Source organism: Cnephaeus nilssonii, assembly GCF_951640355.1.
Source record: "Cnephaeus nilssonii genome assembly, chromosome: 20".
Taxonomy (NCBI): domain Eukaryota; kingdom Metazoa; phylum Chordata; class Mammalia; order Chiroptera; family Vespertilionidae; genus Cnephaeus; species Cnephaeus nilssonii.
This window is the reverse complement of record NC_137091.1, coordinates 37857365-37881255: the sequence shown is the minus strand read 5'-3', so window position 1 is coordinate 37881255 and position 23891 is coordinate 37857365. Positions and strand designations below refer to the sequence as shown.

At 47.7% G+C, this 23891-nt stretch overlaps 2 protein-coding genes and 1 pseudogene across 3 annotated transcripts in view; 2 read left to right on the top strand and 1 right to left on the bottom strand.

Moving 5' to 3' along the window:
* FCGBP (Fc gamma binding protein) overlaps positions 1-3860 on the top strand; it is a gene marked incomplete at its 5' end in the record, with an annotated part of 40762 nt that extends 36902 nt beyond the window's left edge. The window contains 2 exons of the mRNA XM_079799770.1: positions 3305-3582; positions 3705-3860. Coding sequence (XP_079655896.1) covers positions 3305-3582; positions 3705-3714 — 288 coding nt within the window. The 3' untranslated portion in view covers positions 3715-3860. The remainder of the gene's footprint in view (positions 1-3304; positions 3583-3704) is intronic.
* A 7011-nt stretch (positions 3861-10871) lies between these two features.
* On the top strand, positions 10872-23771 carry FBL (fibrillarin). Its single transcript, XM_079799783.1, has 9 exons — positions 10872-10981; positions 17835-18005; positions 18112-18213; positions 18309-18403; positions 19971-20141; positions 21057-21189; positions 22477-22589; positions 23385-23530; positions 23666-23771. The coding sequence occupies exons 1-9, from the start codon at positions 10972-10974 to the stop codon at positions 23688-23690; spliced, it is 966 nt and encodes a 321-aa protein (XP_079655909.1). The 5' UTR covers positions 10872-10971; the 3' UTR covers positions 23691-23771.
* LOC307116113 (small ribosomal subunit protein eS12-like) lies at positions 14564-16696 on the bottom strand (annotated as a pseudogene). The gene has a single exon. The product of its transcript is annotated as a small ribosomal subunit protein eS12-like (transcript).
* Positions 23772-23891: the final 120 nt, after the last annotated feature.

Below are 23891 nucleotides of genomic sequence, written 5' to 3'. Positions count from 1 at the left end.
TTCTTTATCTAGATCTCTACAGTTTGGTCTCTGGATTTGATCTAACCAACTGAGCTAGCTGGCCAGGGCCACTTACTAGTTTTGATGTTAGTTTTGACTCTTGGTTGCAAATGACAGAAAACCAAATTCAAATTTCCTCGAGCAAAATGAATTCATTGGCCCACGTAATTAGAAAACCCAGGGAGAGAGCCTCCGGAGAGGCTGGATCCAGGTGCCCTGGCAGTATTGTCTGGATTTGTACCTTCATCTTTTAGACTTGCTGTTTTCCAAACCATCTTCATTTTCTGTGACTCCTTACAATATCCCCATGACACAGGAACCATTATTATCCTCATTTATACACAGGGGAAGCTAGAGCCCAAAAAGGTAAAGTCATTTACTCAAGTCACTCAGAGAATGTCCGGGAGACCCAAGCTTGAACCCACCAGCAGCCATGCTCTTAACCACTTTAATGGGAACAGGGCGCTGGTGGTAAGTGTGTAGATACAAGGAATCAAGATGGATTCCAACTACAGTGCTCAGTGGGAATTTCCACTGACACTGTCAATCACAAGCCACTTGATCCTTCTGCTTTCTCTTAGGGACCCCTCAGGCCCCTTGTTTGCACCAAGAGTCTGCTCCAGGCCCACGTGCCCCCTGCATTCTGCCCCTTGACTTCCTGTCACTTACAACTGCCTTTTATTTGCTAAGCCCATGGTTCTCATCACCCCAATTCCAGATTTCTGAAAGAGAGAATTTGTTTAGCTTAACGGGACTGATGCTGACTCATAGTCTCCTCATTTATAGTTCATATGATAGAGCCCATGACCCATAGATGTCAGGTTGTACTAAAGTTCTCAGATGAGCACATCTCTATTTCCACAACCTGCTTATCGATTGCAGAGATCTCCACTGGTGTCTTCCAGGTCCAGTCCGGAGATAAAGCCCATGCTCCACACACTCTTCCCGCAATGGGTGGTTTACATCCTTCCACCAAAGCACGGCGATGGTCCGAGACTCAGCCCTGGTAGAAGCAGGGGGGCTGGAGTTCTCTCTTAAAAAAAAAAAAAAAAAAAAAAAAAATATATATATATATATATATATATATATATATATATATATATATATATATATTGTTAAATCCTCAACTGAGGATATTTTTCCATTGATTTAGAGAGAGTGTAAGAGAGAGGTAAAGACAGAGAGAAATATCGATGTGAGAGAAACACATCGATTGGTTGCCTGCTGCAAGAGCCCTGACCTGGGAGGAACCTACAACCCTTGAACCTGGGACCAAACCTGGGACCCTTCGGTCTGCAGGCTGATGCTCTATCCATTGAGCTAAACTGGCTAGGGCTAAATATATTTTTATTGATTTCAGAGAGCAAGGGAGAGGGAGAGAGAGATAGAAACATCAGTGATGAAAGAGAATCATTGATCGGCTGCCTCCTGCAATCAAGGGATTGAGCCCACAACCTGGGCATGTGCCCTGACCAAGAATTAAACCGTGACCCCCTCCCCCCCCCTGGTTCATATGTTGACACTCAACCACTGAGCCACACTGGCCAGGCAGGAGTTCTCTCTTTAGTGTACTCTGGACCAATCAGTCCTTTTCTCTGGCCATCTGCTTGATTCATAATTCAGGTTAACGGACACCTCCTCTTTCCAGAAACGATTCTCTACACAGCCAATAGATCCATTCTAAAATTTAAAACAGATCAGGTCATTCTGCTCTTTAGAACTCTGCCGTGGCTCTCCCAGAACAGTGTTCCAAACTCAAGCCACCTCCCTTCCCTGCCCTACAAGCCCTTGAGGGAACAACTCCTGGCCTCCCCAGCCTCATTCCCTGCCTCATTATGCTAATAGCAGGCCTAACTGGCCTTTATGCCATTTGTGTAGAAAGCCAAGCTTGTTCCCACCTCGGGCCTTCTCATTTGCTGTTCCCACAGTCTCTTCTCCCAGAGACTCTAAGAGCTGGCTCCTTCTCCTCCTTCAGGTCTGAGCCCCAGCATTGCTCCTACAGAGAGATCTTTCCTGAATACCTGCAGACACTCTCACGCTTCATCCCAATCTCAATGCTATTACTCTCTTTTATTCCCTTCGAGGCTCTTATCACTATCTGAAGTTATCCATTATTTCTTTGTGTTTGCCGCCTTCCTTCATCACTAGATATGATCCTTAGATGGTCAGGGATCCTGTCCACCTTGGTCATTACTTTGTCACCAGTACCCACATCAGGGCCTGGAACCTAGGGGGTACCCAGGAAAAGTTTGGTTTTGTGACTGCATTCAGCCCTGTTCCCTCTGCATCAGGCCATGTGCTGGGTAATACAGATGACTCAGACCCAGTCCTTATACTTTTAAAGCTTGCAGCCTGGTTAAACTTTCCATTCACCTCTCCAGCTCTCCTTCGCTGCATCCATCCCTTCTTCTTCTCTCCCTCCTTCTAGCCATCTCTTCTCCCACCTCTATTTCCATTTTTCATCTCTCTCTCTCTCTTCCCTTTCTCCTGTCCTCTCTCCATTTCTTCCTTCCTTTCTTCCACCTGTCTATTCCTCCATCCATGCATCCATCCATTCATCTATCCATCTTTTCAGATCCATCTATCTACCTTTTCTATCTGTCTACATCTCTCTTCAAGCATCTGGCAGAGGAAGACTCAGATACTAAAACATTTAGAAAAAAGAACTTTCTTTCAAACAAAGTTCTCTAGGGAGTCTAACTTTAGAAGGATGAACTCATCAATGAAAAGAGACAACATTTATATAAAGGAAAAAACTCACAAGATTACCAAGTTAACTGAGTCCACAGCCTATGATAGAGAAACAGTAATTTTCTTATATGATCATTATACTTTCTAGGTTATTACTTGGCTTTAGATATCAGCATTGAAAAAAATAAGGGGTGAAGTTACTTTTGTTAGGGAACCACTAATTTATAGGACATGCTCAAGGGTTCTTTTATTTTGAAAACTAGAACTATGTACACAGGATGACACTGGGGTTTGATTGATTATCTATCAAAGTAACCCTTTGCCCCCTGCCTCCTTTGGAATGTTGTGTGTTTGCCTATTGATCTGTTGATCCATCTCTGCATTCATCCACTCTCTAATCTTCTCTCTGTCCATCCAAACCTCCAACTATCTTATGTATCCATCTCTCCATCCTTTCAGGTCTTCATCTGTTTCCGCATCTGCTTCTCTGCTTTTGCTCTTTGAACTTGTTATCTTGCGTGGGGTCTCCATCCTGGTAACATCCCAGCTCTTCTGTGGCTCTAGCCTAACTTCTGTGTCTTCCTCCGCCCCCCCCCCCAAAACAACAAAACAGGTGAATGGTCTCCGAGTCCGAGTAGATCTCCCAGCTGAAGTGTTAACATCTGTGTCTGTGATTCGGAATCCGGATGGCTCCATGCTAGTCCAGCAGAAGGCAGGGGTCCGGGTACAGCTGGGCACCAATGGGCAGCTGACTGTGATGGTCAGCAGTGACCATGCTGGGAAGCTGTGTGGTGCCTGTGGAAACTTTGACGGGGACCAGACCAATGATGGGCATAACTCCCAGGGAAATACAACAATGGACCACTGGAGAGCACCGGACTTCTCCCCATGGTGAGGATGTAGCATGGAAGCCAGGCTACTTGGGGCCAGGGCACCTGAGTCCTCATGGGAAGGAAGCAGTTGGGTGGGTGCTCACTCTGTAAGAGGAAGTGCTAAGTGTCTGTCTCTTGCAGTCATGACTGATCAGTTCTCCACTGGAAACGAGGACTTCAGGACCTGATCCCTCTGGATGCTGCAATAATTCAAGGATGCACAGTGTCACTGTGTATTCCTTCCCTGCTCTCCCCCTCTGCTGAGCTGCTGAGGCTGACTGAGAGCATTGAATAAATATCTTAAGCTAAACTGCATGCCCATGTGTCTTTTTAAATATATACTAGTACATATATATTTTATTGACTTCAGAGAGGAAAGAAGGGTGAGAGAGAGAGAAATATCAATGATGAGAATCCATTGGTCAGCTGCCTCCTGCACACCCACCACCCCCTGGGGATTGAGCCCACAACCCAGGCATGTGCCCTGACTGGGAATCGAACCAGACCTCCTGGTTTATAGGTAGATGCTCAACCACTGAGCCACACCGGATGGGCATCCATGTGTTTTATTCCTGACTTCCTGCCTGCATAGTAGGGTCATATGCTTGGGGAATCTGGCACATGATGAATATTTATTGGTGGGTGAAAGGATGGATGGATGGATGGGTGGCGACATAAATGGGTGGATTGGGAGAGGGATGGGTGAGGGAATGAGGAGATGGGGAAATGTACTAGAAGAATGGGTGGATAAAAAGATGAATGATTGGATGGAGGGCAGGAGTAGAAAATGGAAAGAGAGATCAATAGATCTAGCTTTATCATTTCTTTTTTAAAAAAATATATTTTTATTGGTTTCAGAGAGGAAGGGAGAGGGAAACATCAATGATGAGAGAGAATCATTGATCGGCTGCCTCCTGCATACCCCACAATGGGGATCAAGCCTTGCAACCCGGACATGTGCCCTGACCAGGAATCGAATCATGATCTCTTGGTTCATAGGTCGATACTAAACCACTGAGCCATGCCAGCCGGCAGCATTATCATTTCTAACCCTAGCAAGTTAATTTCTCTATCAATTAGTTTCCTCATGTGTCTTAGTCCATTCAGGCTGCTGTAACAAAATCCTATCTAATAAAGAGGGAATATGCTAATTGACCCTCATGCTGTCGCAAAGATGGCGGTGCCCACAGCCAATAAGGAGGGAATATGCTAATTGACTGCCCCACCCTCAAAGATGGTGGTGCCCACAGCCAATAAGGAAGGAATATGCTAATTGCCCCACCCTCAAAGATGGCGGTGCCCACAGCCACGAGATGGCAGCGCCCAGTCCCCTCAGCCCTGCTGGGGCGGCAGGCGTGCAGCAAGGCCTGGCTGCTCCGCACACATGCCTCCGGAGTCCCCAGTCCCCTCAGCCCCACAACCGTCCAGGGCCGGCCTGAGGCACAGGTAACCAGGGCCGGCTGAGGCTTGCACTGCCAGCAGTGGCAGCAGCAGAGGTGTGATGGGGCATCGCCTTCCCCTGATCACCGGGTCGCCTCCCACCCCTGAGGGCTCCCGGACTGTGAGAGGGGGCAGGCCGGGCTGAGGGACCCCCCCCGCCAGTGCATGAATTTTCATGCACCGGGCCTCTAGTACCATATAATAGGGGAGGGGGGTTATAGACAGCAAATTTATTTCAGAGCTCTGGAGGCTGGGAAGTCCAGACCAAGGCACCAGCAGATTTCGTTCTGGTGAAAGCCTGCTTCCTGGTTCAAAGATGGCTGTCTTCTTGTGTGTGCTCACATGGCAGAAGGACAAGGGAATTATCTGGGGCCTCTTATAAAGGCACTAATGTCATTCATGAAGGTGCCACCCTGATTGTAACCGGACAATCAGTGGGTTCATGTTGCCTGTTGCTACTTGAGCCAATTAAGCAGAGACAGGTTGAATCATATATGCACATTTATTCCAATCCTGCCAGCAGTATGGGAGAGCAGTAGGTCATCCACAAAAATCTGCTCTGCAGCCCCCCATAAGCCAGCTGCTTATATTGGGTAAGACAAAGATTACATGGGGAAATAGGGATTACAGGCATGGGGAAGTAGGAGGCTGGGGTGGGACTCCGTTGTTTGGGCAAGAAGGTTGTTAATTTTTCAATGATAATAGGCAGTTCTTTTTAAAAATATTTTTATTGATTTCAGAGAGGAAGGGAAAGGGAAAGAGAGAAACATCAATGATGAGGAAGAATCATTGTTTGGCTGCCTCCTGCATGCCCCCTATTGGGGATCAAGCCCGCAATTCGGGCATGTGCCCTGACCAGGAATCAAACCGTGACTTCCTGGTTCATAGGTCGAAGCTCAACCACTGAGCCATGCCAGCCGGGCAATAGGCAGTTCTTGAATGGAATGGTTTAAAGGTTGATTCCCAGGTCCAAGGTTGACTCCCAGGTCCTGGGGGCATAGAACTCCCAGTCAGGTCAGAATGTCCTTTCTTTAACCAACACAAGGCAATCATGGTTAACAGAGCATGATTGATATTTCCCATAACCATAGCTAGTCCCCAGTATTCTATTTTTGCCCCTAACATTTCCCCACCGCTATTTCTATCATCTCATATCTATATGAGGTTAGTTTTAGATGAAAAAATCTCATCCTGCCCTAGCTGGTTTGGCTCAGTGGGTAGAGCATCGGCCTGTGGACTAAAGGATCCCGGGTTCGATTCTAGTCAAGGGCACATGCTTGGATTGTGGGCTCGATCCCCATGCAGGAATGCAGAAGGCAACCAATCAATTATTCTCTCTCATCATTGGTGTTTCTATTTCTTTCTTCCTCTCCCTTCCTCTCTGAAATCAATAAAGTATTTTTTAAAAGTGTCATCCTGCTGAACTGCATTTGCTTCTGCCTTGAAAATAGTTCCCAGGGATGGGATATACCAAATGTAGGATCTTGGATATGTCTTCTATCAACAGAGAATTGTCAGAAAGATTAAAACAGCCACATTCCTTTAAATTCCTCACAACCATGGTTATGTTGCAACAGCAAATTTATTGCTGCCAGATTTTCCCTGACCTGGCTCAGCTCTTGATTTATCCTCTGTATATCCCTGGAAGTGGCATTCAGGCTCTTAGCATGCTACAAGCCAGCCGGGTCCCTTCTACATTAAGGGAGCCTACCATTACCAGCATAACAGAAATGGTCAAAGCAATATAGGCAGAACAACCAAGATGGCGGCATAGGTAAACACCTATACTTACTGCCTCTCACAACCACATCAAAACCACAACTAAGAGACAAAACAAATATCATCCAGAACCATAGGAAAGCTGGCTGAGTGGAAGTTCTACAACTAGAAGGAAAGAAAAAAGCACATTGAGACTGGTAGGAGGTGCGGAGGTGCACGTGAAATGGGCTGGCACCTGGGTGCACTGTTGTTTATTTTCTATCGGGAGGGAGATACAAGCTCCCGATTGCTCTGAACTCCAGTTCCGGGCAAAACTCTGGGGACCCAGACTCATATGGGGGGAAACTGGACTGTCTGGCATTGGGCTGGAACACAAGGGTAGCTTTCTTTCAGAGGTGCTCACAGTGATCATTGTTCTTGCAAGGGGCTGCAGGTCACAGAGACCCGGGGACTTCTCAGGTGCAGTGCTGACTGGCAGCCATTGCTGTTTGCTTCTCCCTGGTGATTCCCTGAGACCCTGCCCCACCCAATTTACAACCCCACCCAAGCTGTGCGCAGCGGATTTGCATATGAATGGCCTGTCCTTTGCAACCTAAAACCTAACAAACTGCAGCTGGGTCAGAGAGCTCCAAAGATTCCAAAAGAAGGCCTAAGGCCCTGCAGCAGCAGCCTGCATTGCTTCACAGCTGGGCCTCATCTGGGCACTTCCAAACCCCAAACAAAGAGGAGGAATCTGCAGATCTCTCTGGACACAGGATGCTACATATTGTATGATTCCATTTGTACGAAATGGGATAATGGAAGTGTCCTGGATGGAATTGTGGTGATGGTTGCACAACTGTATAAATTCATTAAAATTCACTGAACTGTACTTTTGAAACAGGTGGGTTTTATGACATGTAAATTGTATCTTAATAAAGTGCTTAAAAATTAACACAGGTTACCAATACAACTAATAGGGGGAAAATAATATGGGAAAATGAATGGATTAGGGACATGTGCTGGAAAGGCAGGCAGCATTAGGGCCCACTTGGGTTTGTGGGAATACAAGGTGAGACCAGTCAGCGTGGGCGTGTTTTTCTCCATCCACACTCAGCTGCCAGCGTGCAGGTTCAGAGGAGCGTTAACTTCCTAGGGTGAAAAAGACCAAGTTAGAAAAGAATATGTTGTGTGAGCAAAGGAGTGGTGATGATGAGGGTGGGAGCCAGGCTGGGTGGTGGGATGATGATGGGTGGGAGCCAGGCTGGGTAGTGTGGTCATGAGGGGGTGAGGGCCGGGGAAAAGGTGGTTAGCCTAATGTATTGTTGGGACTGTGATTGTTGGAACAATAGCTTTAGAGGGAGTTAGCTGGAGAGACAGGAGTGAAGGGCAGACAGTGAGATACATGTAATTAAAATTCCGTAGGGGCTGCGGTTTGGGCACCATTATTGTCTGGGAATGGTTCTTTCTCCCCAACCTGGTTGGGACCTCTGGGCTGCCACAGTCACCACTGAGTCCCCCACACAAAGGCCAGGTGTGACTGTGAGAAGGAAGGGTTGGGTGCGTGACAAGATCTCTAGAGGAGAGAAAGTCAAGGCACCAAGAGGCCAGAATAGTCAAGGAAATTTAGAAATCACCAAGAATTATAATAAGAGCAGCTTGAGTGGCAGTGAGCCTGGAGTTTAAATAATGACGGGACTTGGGAGGTGACAGAGCAGGCAAAAAGAATGGGGAAAGGTGCTACAGTATGTATAAGCTTCAAAGTTAGGGATTTAGAGAAGAAAGAGCGTGAATGGTTTAGAGGTGGCAATGAGGAGCGAGGAGGATCTTATCGCATCTAAGGCCCGTTGGCCATGAGAGTTGAGGAGAAGAAAAACAGCCCCTGCTTAGAAGGGCCGCATGAAAGACATGTGTTCAGGAGAGAGCTAGGATGTGTTGAGAGAAGGAAGGCAAAGGAGGGTTCAGAGGAGTTAAGGATATGGAGAGATATTTGGAAAAGCCCTCAGTGCGTCCCCCATCCCAGGCTTAACCATTCTGCCTGTATCTTCCCCATTCCGGTCCTGACCACTCTGGGCTGATACTGTCTGGGGACCCGTCCGTCTCCCCCACTGGACTGGCAGCTCCAGGAGGGCAGGGTCTAAGACTGTTTCAGTCAACACTGTGTCCCCAGCACAGGACCAGAAGGCACCCACTAATTACTCACCGAGAGCGCTAATTTCAGGTCTGAGGAGCACGTTGGCAGGTGAAATACCTCCAAGCCAGGAGATAGTGCCAGGATTCTGGAATCCTGGCAACCTTAAATCTGCACTGTACTCTGAGTATTTTTTCCTTTAAGGAAAAAAAAAGTTTTAACTGGAAGGCAAACAGTAAAATTCATAAGTATGGACCATTATCCTGGATCAGAGCCATTTGAATTATAACACCATTCCTAGAAATCTAGAATAGACTCAGCAGATTTTCCATCTTAATAAATTTTCAGGAATGATTCTGTGCTCTGGAACACCCTTCCCAGAGAACTCAAAACACCACTGAACACCCACTCACTCTGTGCCAGGCCCTGTTCTAGGTACGAGTGAAACAGCAATGAAAGACTAGTGGATTCTCCTGGAGGTTATTTGTGACTTCTCACAGAAGCACTGTTTGGATTTGTGGAATGAATTTAAGCATGAATATTAATATTCTAATACTACAAAGCACAAAATTCTCAATACTTACCCCTACTCCCACACTCCTACATGCAGCCAGAGTGACCCCCATGTCAGATCATGTTTATGCTGTGTTCAGGACCCTCCCATAGGTCCATCTCACCCAGAGTAAAAGCCAAAGTTCTCACCATGATCCAGGAGGCTGCACACAATGTCTGTTACCTCTCTACCTTCATCTCCTCCCACTCTTCCCTGCTCACTCTTCCCCACCCACACTGCTGTTTCTCCAACCCTCTTTCCCTTTCCTGCCTCGGGGCCTATGCACCTGCAATCCTCTTTGCCTGGAACTTTCTTCCCCCAGGCAAGAGCTTGCCTCACTCCTCACCACCTTTAGCTCTTTGCTTGTTGGACATCCCATGAGAAATGTCACTCCTCCTTCAACGGTCCCTATCCTCCTCCCTGCTGTTATTTTCTCCAAAGCACCCGTATTGCTTATAACAATCAACATGTTTGGTGTCTCTTTCCCCATTAGAAAATGAGTTCCAGGCCTGGCTGGTGTGGTTCAGTTGGTTGAGCTGTCCTCCCCTGAACCAAAAGGTCTAGTTCATTCTGGTGGGAGCACGTGTGTGGGTTTTGGGCTGATTCCTTAGTAGGGGGCATGCAGGAGGTAGCCTTAGATGTTTCACACATGGATGTTTTTCTTTCTCTTTCTCTGTCTTTCTCCCACCCTATCTAAAATCAATTATCTATACCAATCTATACTAATAATAGAGAAATAAGCAAATTATCCATTACAGCGTCATGTCACCACCGGATCAGCAGGCTGCATCCCTGCCCTCTGCTCAGGCAGCTGCAAGGCCTGGGGTAGGATAGGATGCGATAGGAGGGGATAAAGGAGAGGGAGAGGAAGGCAGGTCTGCATGTAGACAGGCCAAAAGGAGAAACAGAAATTTAGAAAGGGAACAAGAAAAAGACGCAGGAATGGAAAAGGGAAGGAAACGCAGGCCTGCAGACTGGGGGGGCGGGGGGAAGGGGACCAGGGGGAGGGCGGAAAGGCGGGGAGAGCAGGTGCGCCCACGAAAGAAAATGAATTCCAGGAGAGTGGGGGTTTGCGTGTCCAGTTTACCGCTGTATTCCCAGCACCTAGGAAAGTGTCTGGTACAGACAGGCGCAAAGTTAATGCTTTTCTAATGTATTAATGGGAGTCCAGAGTCGGTCCACGTTCTTGAGGATGGAAACGGGTCAGGGAAAGGGTTTGGGTGTAGAGGGGACCTCAGGGAGCTAACTAGGACTAGAGAAGAGGGGCCGAGGAGACAGCCCACGCGAAGGTTCAGGGGTGAGCCCTGATTACTGGAGTGCTCAAACCCGTGAAGGGGGAAGCGTGGAACAGAGTCTATGCTCAAGCGGAGATAGCGCCCCGGGAGTCCGGAAGCCCTGAGCTCAGGCAGCCCCGCCCACAGAGCTCAGGGGCTGGGCGGGGCCGGGGCCCCAAGGGGCGGGATTACGTGGTTGCGTCACACGCCGTACGTCGCCGCGCGCGTGCGCTCCTTTCCACGTGCGAAAGCCCCTTACTCGTGGGGTTCTGGACGCCGCAGAAACCTGACGCGCGCCGTTCTGCTCTCGCCATGAAGCCAGGTGCGGGGCGGGGCTGGGGTCGGAGGTCAGGGACTGGAGCCCGGCGGGAATGGGGTGCGGGGCCTGGGCCTGGAGGCAGGGGTTCTAAGGCCCGGGTCCGCGGCGGGGAGGGAGTCCCGGTTCCGGGTCGTGTGGGAGAGGGTCTTGGTTCCGCGCTGTGGTCAGCTCTGAGCCTGGGGTTCAGGGGTGGGAGTCTGTGACTGGCTTCGGAGGTCACGGTCGTGTGTCGAGAGTCTTTGGCCGGGGCGTCCTGGACTGACACTCGTCTCATTGAGGTCTTGATTAGGTTCTTGGGTATTGGACCCGGGCAGCAGTCGGAGTCAGTGACCCTGGAGTTTGGGTCCAGGCGTCTGGGGTCGGAGCTCTCCGGGCTTCGGTTTTGGGAATCTCTCTTGGTTCGGAGGTGTAGTCTCCGAGAGCTGAGTCTAGGAGCCCCCGCCCCCCCCCCCCTCGCCGGTTGCCGCCGCTACCTCCGTCCCCTTGGCCCCCAACCCGCTATCTTCTCGGAGGGGGCCAGGGACGATGAGGACTCCCGGCTTGATTGTCTGTCTCCCTCCGGCCCGCTTTCCCGCTCTACTTTTTCCCAAGGGGGCGGGTCCCTGAGGATGCAGTGCAGATCGTGGGCCTAGTGATGCTCAAGTACACAGTGAGGAAACTTCTCAAGTCCAGGGTAGGATTAGCGGGTCGGGGAGGGAGATAGTCACAGGGCGGGAGTGCGTTTATTTTATCCGATTTTTCTCCAGGTTATGATGATCCCACCCCACCACCCTCATGGTGGAATGCTGAGAGCCCTGGCTTTGGCAGCAGAAAGGCCCCAGTTCAAAGTTTCCATCCCGGCTCTGCTTCTAACTTACTGTGTGACCTTGGGCAAGTGGTTTGACCTCCTTGTGCCTCAGTTTTCTCATCAGTAAAACGGCGCCCAGTTACAATTTAGATCTTGTTAAGAAAAAATAGCACTGGGTGGTAATCATTTTGCAGTATCTAAGTGTATCAGATCAAAAGGTGTACACCTTAAACTTACACAATGTGATGTGTCAATTATATTTCAGTAAAGCTGATAAAAATGGCACAGTGCTTGAGATATAATAGTGTTGGCTCCAGTTGTTATGTTTGTATTTTTTCTCAAGGGGAACAACATTAGGATCCTTATTCCTGGTATCTCAGCTCTTCCTCAATCAGCCTGCGCCCATCCCTCCAACTTGCTCCACTGGAGTTGGGGAAGTCTCCCCACTTGTGACCAAAAGCGCCTGTTTTCTGCTACAGACACCCCCCACCCCCGAGCCTGTGGAAAGATTGGGTCACCTGGTGAGGGGGATTTGTGGATCCATGTCCCCTTCAAAGATCTCTTTCTCTTCCAGGTTTGGGGATCTGCTGATGGAGTGGGGTGGGAAGTGCTAGGATGTGTATCTTCCACTGAGACCCTGGCATTGCCGCAGGCATCCTGTGATCTGATTCTCCCAGGAACGGAGGCTACACATGAGGAATGGAGGCTACACATTCCTCCCAACCCTTCCCCTCATTATGTTTGGATATGAAGTTGTAGAAGTTGTCAGGAGTCAGCTCTTCAGTGGGGATTTTAGTCTGAATAAGAGAGGAAGCTTTTGGGAGATTCTGAGCAAGGACCCGATGTCAGTCAGACTTGATTGACACTTGTTTTTTTAAAGGACCCTCTGTAAAAAGACTTTAGGGGAGCAAGAGTGGAAACAGGCACATCAGTAGGAAGTTGGGTGCTGTAATCTACAAGGAGATGATGTGACTTGGACCAGGGCAGTCAGTAGCAATCAACCTGGAGACAAATTGTTACCATTGGGAATAGATTTTAAAGACAAAATCAACAGCTTGGATGTGGGTGTGAGAGAGGAGTCAAGGATAACCAAAGGTTTTGGCCTGTGTGACTGGAAGGGGGGTAGAGTTGTCATTTTTGAGATGGGTCAGGCTGTGGGAGGAGAACAGTTTTAAACCAGGGAGGGGGGCGTGTCTGTGGATCCCCTACCCAAAACTTCTAGAAAAAGTGTGTCCAAACTAGTGTTTTGGTGACGAGTGGGTAATTTCAGGACATTTTTTATAAGAGCCCCAGGATTTGAAATGCATCAAGATAGGTTTTGAGTGTCTGGGACTAAAAGTTTACTCTCATGCCCATTGTACTCCATGCCATGCCCCTCCTTTGCAGGCCCCTGTTCTGTCAGGCCTGAGGAGAGAGTCTCTTAGACCTAATGGTTTCTCCAAGTAGGAGGGAGGACTCATTGCCTTAAGTTTGAATAATAGTCACACTGCGTGCTAGGCAGTATACTAAGTGTTTTATTGATGTGTTGTCATTTAATCTTTTCAAGTCTATGAAGAGGGCACTGCATTATCTCCATATCTGTTTTAGAGATGTTTTCAAGGCTTCCAAGAACCTTCTCTACTCTCTAGGATTGCAAATGGTGTGGCCATCCTCCTGTGTGGGATACATGAACTGCTTGAGGAGAGCAACCAGGGCTCTGATCATCATCTGATCCCCTGCTTCTTGAATGAACAGATGGCTGCTTTCTCCATGAAGCAGAACCCAGAGGCTTAAGAGTCATCAGCAGATGGTGTACCTAATACTTCTTGAGCCTATACTTTGTGCCAGATGTTATGCAGGGTGATGGGGATGCAGTGGTGACCAAAACAATTAAATATCCCTGTTCTTTTGGACTTGGTTCTAATGGGGGAGGCAGGCATTAATAATGTTAAAAATGCCATAGATGAGGCCCTGGCTGGGTAGCTCAGCTGGTTAGAGCATCATCCTGATAAAACCAAGGTTGCGGCTTCAATCCCCTCGGTCAGGGCACATACAAGAATCAACCAATGAATATATAAATAATATATCCATCTCCCCGCCTCCCCATCTCGCCCATATTCCCTCCCTTCCTCCCTCTCTCCCTCTCTCTCTCTCTAAAATCAGTCAATTAAAAGAAAATGCTGTGGATGGTAATTGTTAGGGGGAAAAAATGAAAGTGGGGTAAAGGGCAGACATGGCTCAGTGGTTGAGCATCGACCTATGGACCAGGAGGTCACGGTTCGATTCCTAGTCAGGCCATATGTACAGGTTGCAGGCTCAATCCCCAGTGTGGGGCATGCAAAAGGCAGCTGATCAATGATTCTCATCATTGATGTTTCTCTCTCTCTCCTTCTCCCGTCCTCTCTGAAATCAATAAAAATATATTAAAAAGAAAGAAGCCAGAGAAGGAAAATTTAATCAGGAACCTGAGTACAGTGGAGGAGTGGGTGAACCAAGCAGATGTTCACAGGATGCAGGCAGTGGAAACAGCAGATGTTAAAGGTTGAAAAGCTGGAAAGTGAGTTTGTTCTTGGGGAGGAAGAACATAGTGCCCAGCATAAAGAGTGAGGTCAGAAAACTCAGCAGAAGGCAGGGCCTTGTGATGTGGGGTCTCAATTTGGGCTGCATATTAAGATAACGTGGACAACTTTAAAAAGCTCCCATGCCCAGGCCCTAGCTGGTTTGGCTGAGTGGATAGAGCAGGGGTCCTCAAACTTTTTAAACAGGGGGCCAGTTCACTGTCCCTCAGACCGTTGGAGGGCCGGACTATAGTTTAAAAAAACAACTATGAACAAATTTCTATGCACACTGCACATACCTTATTTTGAAGTAAAAAAACAAAATGGCAAAAACACCCGGCGGGCCGGTTAAATGTCCTCGGCGGGCCGCATGTGGCCCGCGGGCTGTAGTTTGAGGACGCCTGGGATAGAGCATCGGCCTGCAGACTAAAGGGTCCTGGGTTCAATTCTGGTTAAAGGCACAGGCCTGGGTTGTGGGCTTGATCCCAGTAGGGGGCGTGTAGTAGGCAGCCAATTGATGATTCTCATCATTTGATGTTTCTCTCTCTTTCCCTTCCTCTCTGAAATCAATAAAGATATATTTAAAAAAAAAAAAAAGCTCCCATACCCAGGCTCCCATCCAAGACAATTAGAATGTCTAGGTTTCAGGGATTAGCCAAAGGTGAGACCCACTGCTTTAAGGACATTTGGAGCCAGAGAAAGGAATTTTTTATAAACAAAAGCCAAGTTTATTTGTTCATTTCTTGCATTTGAAGTACTTCTCAATGACATCCTTTGCCCGAGACTCTTTGCCATAGTCCTTAACCACCACACAACTGCAACCTACCTCTTTAAGGGGTTTTCCCTCTCTGTCGATTTTACAGAGGCCTACCCATTCCCCTAGTTTCTTCTTGGTATTCAGCACAAAGAGCCTCCACCAACTTGTACATAGGCTCATCACAGTTGGATGCAAGTACACAAAGGTGGGCTTGGCGCTTGTCTAAGGCTTTGGCAGCGTCGCAAATTCCGCCCGCTAGGCCATCTTGGATGAGGGCGGTCTTCAGCACCTCTTGCAAAGCAGTATTAACGTCCATTACACCTCCAGCAGCAATGCCTTCCTCAGCCGTGGTGGTGGGTTATGGGTAGAGCCAAATCTTGAACGCACCCAAGCCTCCGCCTCCGCGAAGCTCTGTGGCGGCAGGGGAAAAAGAGAAAGGAATTTCGATTTCATTTGAATGTGATGGAAATTCACTGAAGAGATTTGGGAAGGGTACTGATGAGATCTGATGCCCTGTTTTAAAAAGGGCATCACTAGCTGCCACATGGACAGTAGTCTGAGAGGGAGGGTAAGAAAGAAGATTAACAATTCTTGGTTATGTGTAGGAGTTTAGAAACCGTTAATTTTTAACGTTTTATTAGGAATAGCTATTAAGAAGTTGTCCATGTTCATCTTGAGTGCCATTAAGATTCATGAAGCTTTCATAGAAAGTGAATATAATATACCTTTACAAAAACGTTAGCAAGTTTGCTATTGAATAGTTTATATCAAGTCAGATTATTTATTTACTTTTAATTTTTTTCTTAATCCTCATTCAAGGATATTTTCCATTGATTTTTATTTATCTTTAATATATTTTTATTGATTTCAGAATGGAAGGGAGAGAGAGAGCGCCATTGATCAGTTGCTTTCTGCATACCCCCTACTGGGGATCAAGCTGCAACCCAGGCATGTGCCCTGACCATGACCTCCTGGTTCATAGGTCGACGCTCAACCACTGAGCCACATGGGTGGGCTGATTTTTAGAGAGTGGAAGAGGAGGGAGGCAGGGAATTGAACCCAAGACCCTCCAGTGCATGGCTGACACACTAACCACTGAGATACCCCAGCCAGGACTCAAGTCAGATTATTTTAAATTAACATTAATCTTTACACTACTTGTTATAATTTGTGATTTTTCTGACTGTCACTAAAGAGCTTTTTAAATTGTCAAAAGTCACATATTGAATCTGTTAGCATCAGAAGTCTGTCTGCTTGAAACATTGTTTTGTGCTCAGTGAAGTGAAGAACATTTGCACTATCCTGAGTGATGAAAATTAAGTCTCTGAATCTTTTTTTTTTCTCTTAAACTTTCAATCTTGTTGATAAGCCCTAAACTGCTTATGAACTGTTGCCCATCCATAAAGCACAATTTGTTTTTCTTTTTTCTTCTATTTTTCCCTGAGCTGGCAGAGACTTCTGCAGTCTTGGAAACAGGAGATCAGTTAGCAGGAGAGGCATCACACCGAGCTCCCCTCTGTTTGGGTGTTGGCACTTTTGCTCCAGATACAAGGGTAGGCATAGGAAGATGTTTCCAGGATATAGGTGACCCTACCACCCCAGGGAGCATGTGCAAACGTGCATACACTAATGCGCACGCGCGCGCACACACACGCAGTGTTCTGCAGACTAGTTACTATCCTATATAATAAAAGGCTAATATGCAAAATGGCCCATCGCTATGATGAACACTGACCACTAGGGGTCAGATGCTCAACGCAGGAGCCTGCCCCCTGGTGGTCAGTGCGCCAGAAGCTGGGTGAGCGTAGTGGCAGTGGCAGAAGCCTCTTCAGCCTCCGTGGCATTCCCCGAGGGCTCCTAGACTGCCAGAGGGTGCAGGCTGGGCTGAGGGACACCCCCCCCCCCCCCAGTGCACAAATTTTGTGCATCGGGCCTCTAATTGAATAGAGAATGAATTCTGTGAATCTGCCATTCAACCAGGAACAGAATATTGACAGTAAGCTACATCTACCTATGTACCCCTCCCCTATCCTAACCCCATAAGTTCTCCCTCCCATTACCCAGTATCATGGGTTTTGCATTATCATCCCTTGACTCTTGTGGAATGGAGGTGGGACATGGATTACCACATATGTCACCACAGCATAGTATTGTTTCACTTCAGTTGCTGAACTTTATAGAAAGGATATTATATTGAACTAGAGGCCCGTTGCATGAAGATTCGTGCAATAGGCCTTCCTTCCCCTGGCTGCCGGCACCAGTTTTCCTCCGGCACCCGGGACCAGAGCCACAGCGGAGCCAAGCCTTCAGCCTTCAGGCTTGGCTCCAGCTGCAGCGGAGTCTTCAGTCTTTGCTCCATGCCTGCGAATGCAAATCAACCCACCATTTTGTTGGTTTAATTTGCATACTCACTCCTGGTTGGCTGGTGGGCATCACGGAAGTACAATCAATTTGCATCTTTCTCTTATTAGTATAGATGTGGTTTCCTTAGACTTGCTTTGTCACTTAACATTTTGATTCTAAGATTTATCTATCTTTGGCGGGTAGCTATAGGTCCTTTTAATTTTTATTGTAAATATTTCCCTTTTTTTCCTTTTTTTGTCCGTTGTGCCTATGGACATTTGAGTTAGTCCTGATTTTTCTGCTGTTGTGGACATTCGTGTATATGCTGCCTGGTATATGTTTCTCCATTTTCTCTCCTGAGTAGAATTGTGAGGTGTAGGAGTAACTTTTCCAGCTTCCTTGCCCTGATTCCTGTTTCTGTTTCCATTACAGGTTTCAGCCCCCGTGGGGGTGGCTTCGGTGGCCGAGGCGGCTTTGGTGACCGTGGGGGTCGAGGTGGAGGCCGAGGCGGCTTTGGTGGGGGCCGAGGCGGCTTTGGTGGGGGCCGAGGTCGTGGTGGAGGCTTCAGAGGTCGTGGACGAGGAGGAGGAGGAGGAGGAAGAGGTGAGTGAGATTGAGAGATCTGATGGAGGAGGCTTTCCCTGAGCTTGGGGGGTGGTATAGGAATAAATGTGGGGTCTCCCTCTCTCACTGGGTCTCTCTCTTGTAGGTGGCGGGTTCCAGTCTGGTGGCAACCGGGGTCGTGGTAGGGGAGGAAAAAGAGGAAATCAGTCAGGGAAAAATGTGATGGTGGAACCTCACCGGCATGAGGGTGAGTGAAGAAGGCAAGGAACCTGCTGAGGGTGGGGTGGGGTGAGGTGAGGTGGGGCCCAGAGTCCTCACCGCTATTCTGATCCCCTCACTTAGGTGTCTTCATTTGTCGTGGAAAGGAAGATGCCCTAGTCACCAAGAATCTGGTCCCTGGAGAATCAGTTTATGGAGAAAAGAGAGTCTCAATTTCGGTGAGACATGGGTCCCTCTCAAAGCCACCAGGGCACCAGCTGATGTTTGACTGGTCTCCCATGTGTCCTACATGGGACAGCAAGGGCATTGTCTTAATACATAAGTCAGATCATGCTCTTCCCTCCCCACATGCCTTCTATGACTCCCATGGCCTTCAGGTTAATGTTCCAGGTGTGGCCTGGAAGGCCCTTCACATTCCCGTTTCCCCTTGCCACTCCCTGGCCTCACCTCCTCCCACTGTCTCCCTGACTGAGTATCTTCTAGCCCACTGACCTTGCTGCTCCCCTGCCTGGAATACTCGTCTCCCCTCCCAGCTCTATGTATGACTGGTTCCCTCTTACACCAGCGTGTCAGGTCAGGTGTCACCTTGTCTTTCTCAAAGGCCACCTTTCACTACCCTGTCTGTCAAAAACAGCCCTCACCACCTATCTCTTGCCCTATTTTTATTTTCTTGGTTAATGCTCACCCGAGGCTATTTTTCCATTGATTGATTTTTAGGGAGAGTGGAAGAGAGAGAGAAAGACAGAGAAACATCGATGTGAGAGAAACACATCGATTGGCTGCCTCCTGCACGAGCCCTGACCAGGGCCCAGGCCAGGGAGGAGCCTGCTACCGAGGTACATAAATCAAACCCTTGACTGGAATAGAATCCGGGACCTTTTGGTCCACAGGCCAACACTCTTATCCACAGAACCAAACTGGCTAGGGCGTCCTATTTTCCAAAGATTTTTTAAAATTGATTTTGAGAGAGAGGAAGGGAGAGAAGGAGAAACATTGATGTGAGAACAAAGCATCGATTGGCTGCCTCCTGCACACCCCTACTGGGTGTTGAGCCAAAAACCTGGGAATATGCCCTGACCAGGAATTGAATTGGCATCCTTTCTGTGTAAGAGACTGAAGCCCAACCAACCAAGTCACACAGGCCAGGGCCCCCTCCCTATTATCCCATGTCATTTCCTTTATGGCCAGGCACATTCCTGCCTCAGGGCTTTCTGCTGTGTTTCCTGCTGCCTGGAATGAGCTCCCCCCCAAGATAACTTGAATGGCCCCTCACCTTCTTCAGGTCTGCTTCTTGGCTCTTCCCTGGCCACCCTTTCTCATTTTCACCTGTCTCTCGCCCTGCTCCCCATACTTCATATCTACTTTTCTGGCTTGATCTTTTCTCCTTGGTGCCTGTTACTGGCTACTATGTCAACCGTGTGTGTTAGTCAGTTCATTACATACTTACTCTTTCAGGGCATGGGTCTTTGTCTCGGTAACTATGTATCCCCAGTGCCTAATACAGGGTCTGCACACAGTATGTCCTGGCACGGCAAATGTTTGTGGAAGGAATGCATAGATCTGGTATGATCTTGTCTCTGTGTTTATTGTCTGGTGTTTTGCCCTTTTCCATGAGTTAGTAGCTTCTATTATAAGGCAGACACTGCATCTGTTGAGGTCACTGATATGTACCCACATTTGTTTCTTGTACAGTGATTGAGTTTTTTTGAGGGCCCTAGGGTTAAGGGCAGTGTGGGCTTGCAGAAGAGTCTGGCACTGACTTCTGTCCCATCTCTCCTGGCCTAGGAGGGAGATGACAAAATCGAGTACCGTGCCTGGAACCCCTTCCGCTCCAAGCTGGCAGCAGCGATCCTGGGCGGTGTGGACCAAATCCACATCAAGCCAGGGGCCAAGGTGCTCTACCTTGGGGCTGCCTCGGGCACCACCGTCTCTCATGTCTCTGACATCGTAGGCCCGGTGAGTGGATGAAGTTGTGGGGATGGATATGAGTAAGGGCTGGTGGTGAGGTAGGAGGGAGAGGAAGGCTGCTGCTAGATCCTTCCATGCATTGCATGGCATGGAGCTAGGCCTTTCCTTGCTAGAGTGCCTGTGAGTAAAAGAAGCAGCTTGAACTATCTGCTCTCCAAAGCCTCATTCAACTTCATTTCTGAGTTCTTGGCTCAGAGGAAAGGGGCATGGACATTGGGTCACCATTGTTAGCCAGGCCCAGAACTGAGTATCCACCAGACTACTGAGTATATACCAGACTACTTGATTTAGTTGCCCTTTTAAAAAATTTATGCCCCCCAAATCTGATCTTCTAGTTTCTCTTGAAAGAACAAATCTCATTTTCTGGGCCTGCATTTCAGTGTGGCTGTACAAGCTCCCTGTTTAGAGGGTTCCTGTGCATGTCATTTCATGACCTCTAGCTCATCTACATTACAGAGCCTATAAAACCCAGGCTCGGATGCAGGCACTTAACAGTGACATGACTTTCACAAGTTATTTAATCTCTTTGGGCCTCAGTTTACCCCTCTGGAAACTGAAGATAAATGAGTTAATTCCTGTAAAGTGCTTAGAACAATGCCTGGTCTATTGCAGATATTCTTAGCTGTTATGACTTCATCTCTGTGCACTAGCTTCCTGGTTTTAAGCCTGAATTGGGGGCTTGGGTTTTCAGATCAGGCAAAGCGGGAGTGAATAAACCTCGGCCAGCAACTTCATGTCTCTGGACCTCGGTTTATTCATCTGTAAAATGAACATAATAATAATAATAGTTGTTAAGTGGTAGAGTTTAGATTTGGGGATTTGAAGATATGCTGCATGCAATGTATGGGCCCAAAGTAGGTGCTCCATACAGAGAACTAGTATCATTATTGTTATTTATTTTAGGATGGTCTGGTCTATGCAGTTGAGTTCTCCCACCGCTCTGGCCGTGACCTCATTAACTTGGCCAAGAAGAGGACTAACATTATTCCTGTCATTGAAGATGCTCGGCACCCGCACAAATACCGCATGCTCATTGGTGAGGGATCAGGGATTGGCCCAGGTGGGGTAGGATAGGCCACTCCAGGTTTCCTGGAAGAGTCCAGGGCCCTAATTTGGATGGAATTGGAATGGATGAGCAGGCCTCTTGAGTCTGCAGGAATGAAAAGGGTTGGGGGAGCCAGGTGAGGTTGGTAGACCTGCTTCAGGGTCTCTGGCACCTTCAGATGCCAGCCTCCTCTCCTCTGATCTCGTGCCCCTCTCCCTAGGCCTCGGCTGCCCCATACTTCCTTCCTCCCTCTAAAATGTACTTTTACACTGCCCTTGGCTTATATAGACAAGCCTCCTTCAGCTCTGCCTGGTGTTTCTCAGTGATTACAGCGTCGGCTCACACACTGAAAGGTCATGGGTTCAATTCCCAATCAAGGGCACATACTTGGGTTGCAGTTTCAATCCTCAGGCAGGTGCAGGGAGGCAAGCAATCGATGTTTCTCTTTCTCAGCCCCTTCCCTCCCACACTCTGTAAAAAAACATCAATGGAAAAAATATCCTTGGGTGAGGAGTAAGAACAACAACAACAAAAAAGCCTCCTTCAGAGGTCCTCCTCCTTGTCCTCTGGTGAGATCATAACCCAGAAAGCACAAATTGAGTGTGGCCTGGCCCAGAGGAGCCCATTGTAAATACCAATTACTTTGATTTTTTAAAAAATATTCAGAAGCAAGATGTAAAAATGGAATTCTTTATAAATCACCCTCTGAGGTAACATGAACAATTTGATGTCTGCTTTTTCCAATTTTAAAAAGTTAGTTTCATTACAACATCTTCCCATATTTTAAAGTTTGTTTTTTTAATCATACTGCCTTAAAAATATTATTTTGCATTCTGCTGGTTCCTGTGAGGTTTTTCCCCATGTACCTATACCATATCCCTTGTCCTGCAACTTGTTTTTATCTGACAATCCTGCAGACACTCTTGCCTGTAAGTGCTCACCTTTATTTGCCTTTTGATGACGTGTCTGTCTCCCCCCGACCCCCGCCCAGACCTGGGAGCATCTCGAGGGCAGGGGCAGGGTTTGACTCGTCTCTCTGTCCCCCACGCCCGGCCCAGGGCTGGGCACAGAGTAGGTGGCAACCATGGGTTATAAGAGGTATGAATGAATGATGTGACTGAGTTTGGACCTATCTTGGGGGCACTGTGGAGGGAAGGGGTATCAGTGGGGGGAAGTGAGACTGGAAGCAGGGAAGACTGCCAGGAATCTGCAGGCCCCCTGGGAGGAGCTGGGAAGATCAGTGGACCCAGCTTTTAACTGCCACTTCTTTCTCCCTAGCAATGGTGGATGTGATCTTTGCCGATGTGGCCCAGCCAGACCAAACCCGGATTGTAGCCCTGAATGCCCACACCTTCCTACGTAATGGAGGACACTTTGTGATTTCCATTAAGGTTCGGGTCTTGGAGGAGTCTAAGTATCTTCTCTATCATTAACTGCCAAGTAGCCAGTCAAAACAAGGGAGCCCCTAATCCAGTCAGTCTATTCTCAGCCTTTATCCCCACACAGCTCCCTACAAGCCATTCCCTGGCCTGAGTCAAATATCACATGATGAATAATGTCTGCAAAACTAGCAGCTTTGGGTTTAAAGAGGCAATAGAATGTAGTGGTCAAGTGCATGATCCCTGACTCTGACAATTTGAGTTTGAATTCCAGCTCGCTGTGTGACTTTGAACAAGTTACTTAATCTGTGTGCTTGTAAAATGAAAATACTATATATGTAAAATAGAAATATTAGTCCAATTTTTAGTGTCTATGTAAGGATTAAATTAATATACGTTAAGTGTTTAGAACAGCCTGGTGTAGAATAAATACTAGATAAATATTAGGTGCATTTTAAAAAACATTTTAGTTTGAAATACAGAGAGTTCTGCCATGTGCCTTTCAACCAGATTCACCATTTTGTTAGCCTTTTGCTACATTTATTTTCATATTCTCAGCTGCATTATTATTGTTAAAGAGGAAGCAGAAGGGGGAAAAAAGCCCTGAGTGTAAAATTTAATCACTGGCTTTTAGATAATAGGACTCTGTTGAAGGCTACCTGTTCCAAATCCAGACCAAATTGAAAATTTCCAAAACTTGAGTTTCACCATTTCCAGTAAAAACAAGTACTTCTAATTTAAAGAGTACAGAAAAGGGCAAATAGCTCAAAGCCTTGCTGCAGACTTCAAATCCTCTCTCCTCTGCAGGCTAACTGCATTGACTCCACAGCATCTGCCGAGGCAGTGTTTGCCTCTGAAGTGAAAAAAATGCAACAGGAAAACATGAAACCCCAGGAGCAGTTGACTCTAGAGCCATATGAAAGAGACCACGCTGTGGTCGTGGGTGTATACAGGTGAGCAGGGGGCCCAGTATTCCAACAGGACAGATGTCTCTGGCCCCTGCACCCCAGAGCCACATGGTTCAATACTTGATAGGAGTGCCCCTAAAGTGGTGACAAGCTCTGATGCCCCTCATCTTCCTCTCACAGGCCGCCCCCCAAGGTGAAGAACTGAAGGCTGGCTCTTCATCTGGATTGCTAGAGATTGTGTTGCTACTGTTACGCGTGTGTTTTTCTATTAAAAGACTCATCCTTCCTTCCGGTCTGGGTCTGCTGCTTATTGCTTGGCGACTTCCATTGACAACAGGGCGGAATGCGCCCTGCCCTTAGTTAACTTGCGTGGTGGTGGTTGTTGGGGGTGGACATTCTCAACCGA

What these genes read in the sequence shown, in the direction of transcription:
- FBL (XM_079799783.1), top strand. An exon ending in AGGAGGAGGAGGAGGAAGAG is followed by an intron (nt 18,006 to 18,111) that starts GTGAGTGAGATT and finishes TCTCTCTTGTAG; the next exon opens with GTGGCGGGTTCCAGTCTGGT. An exon ending in GGAACCTCACCGGCATGAGG is followed by an intron (nt 18,214 to 18,308) that starts GTGAGTGAAGAA and finishes CCCCTCACTTAG; the next exon opens with GTGTCTTCATTTGTCGTGGA.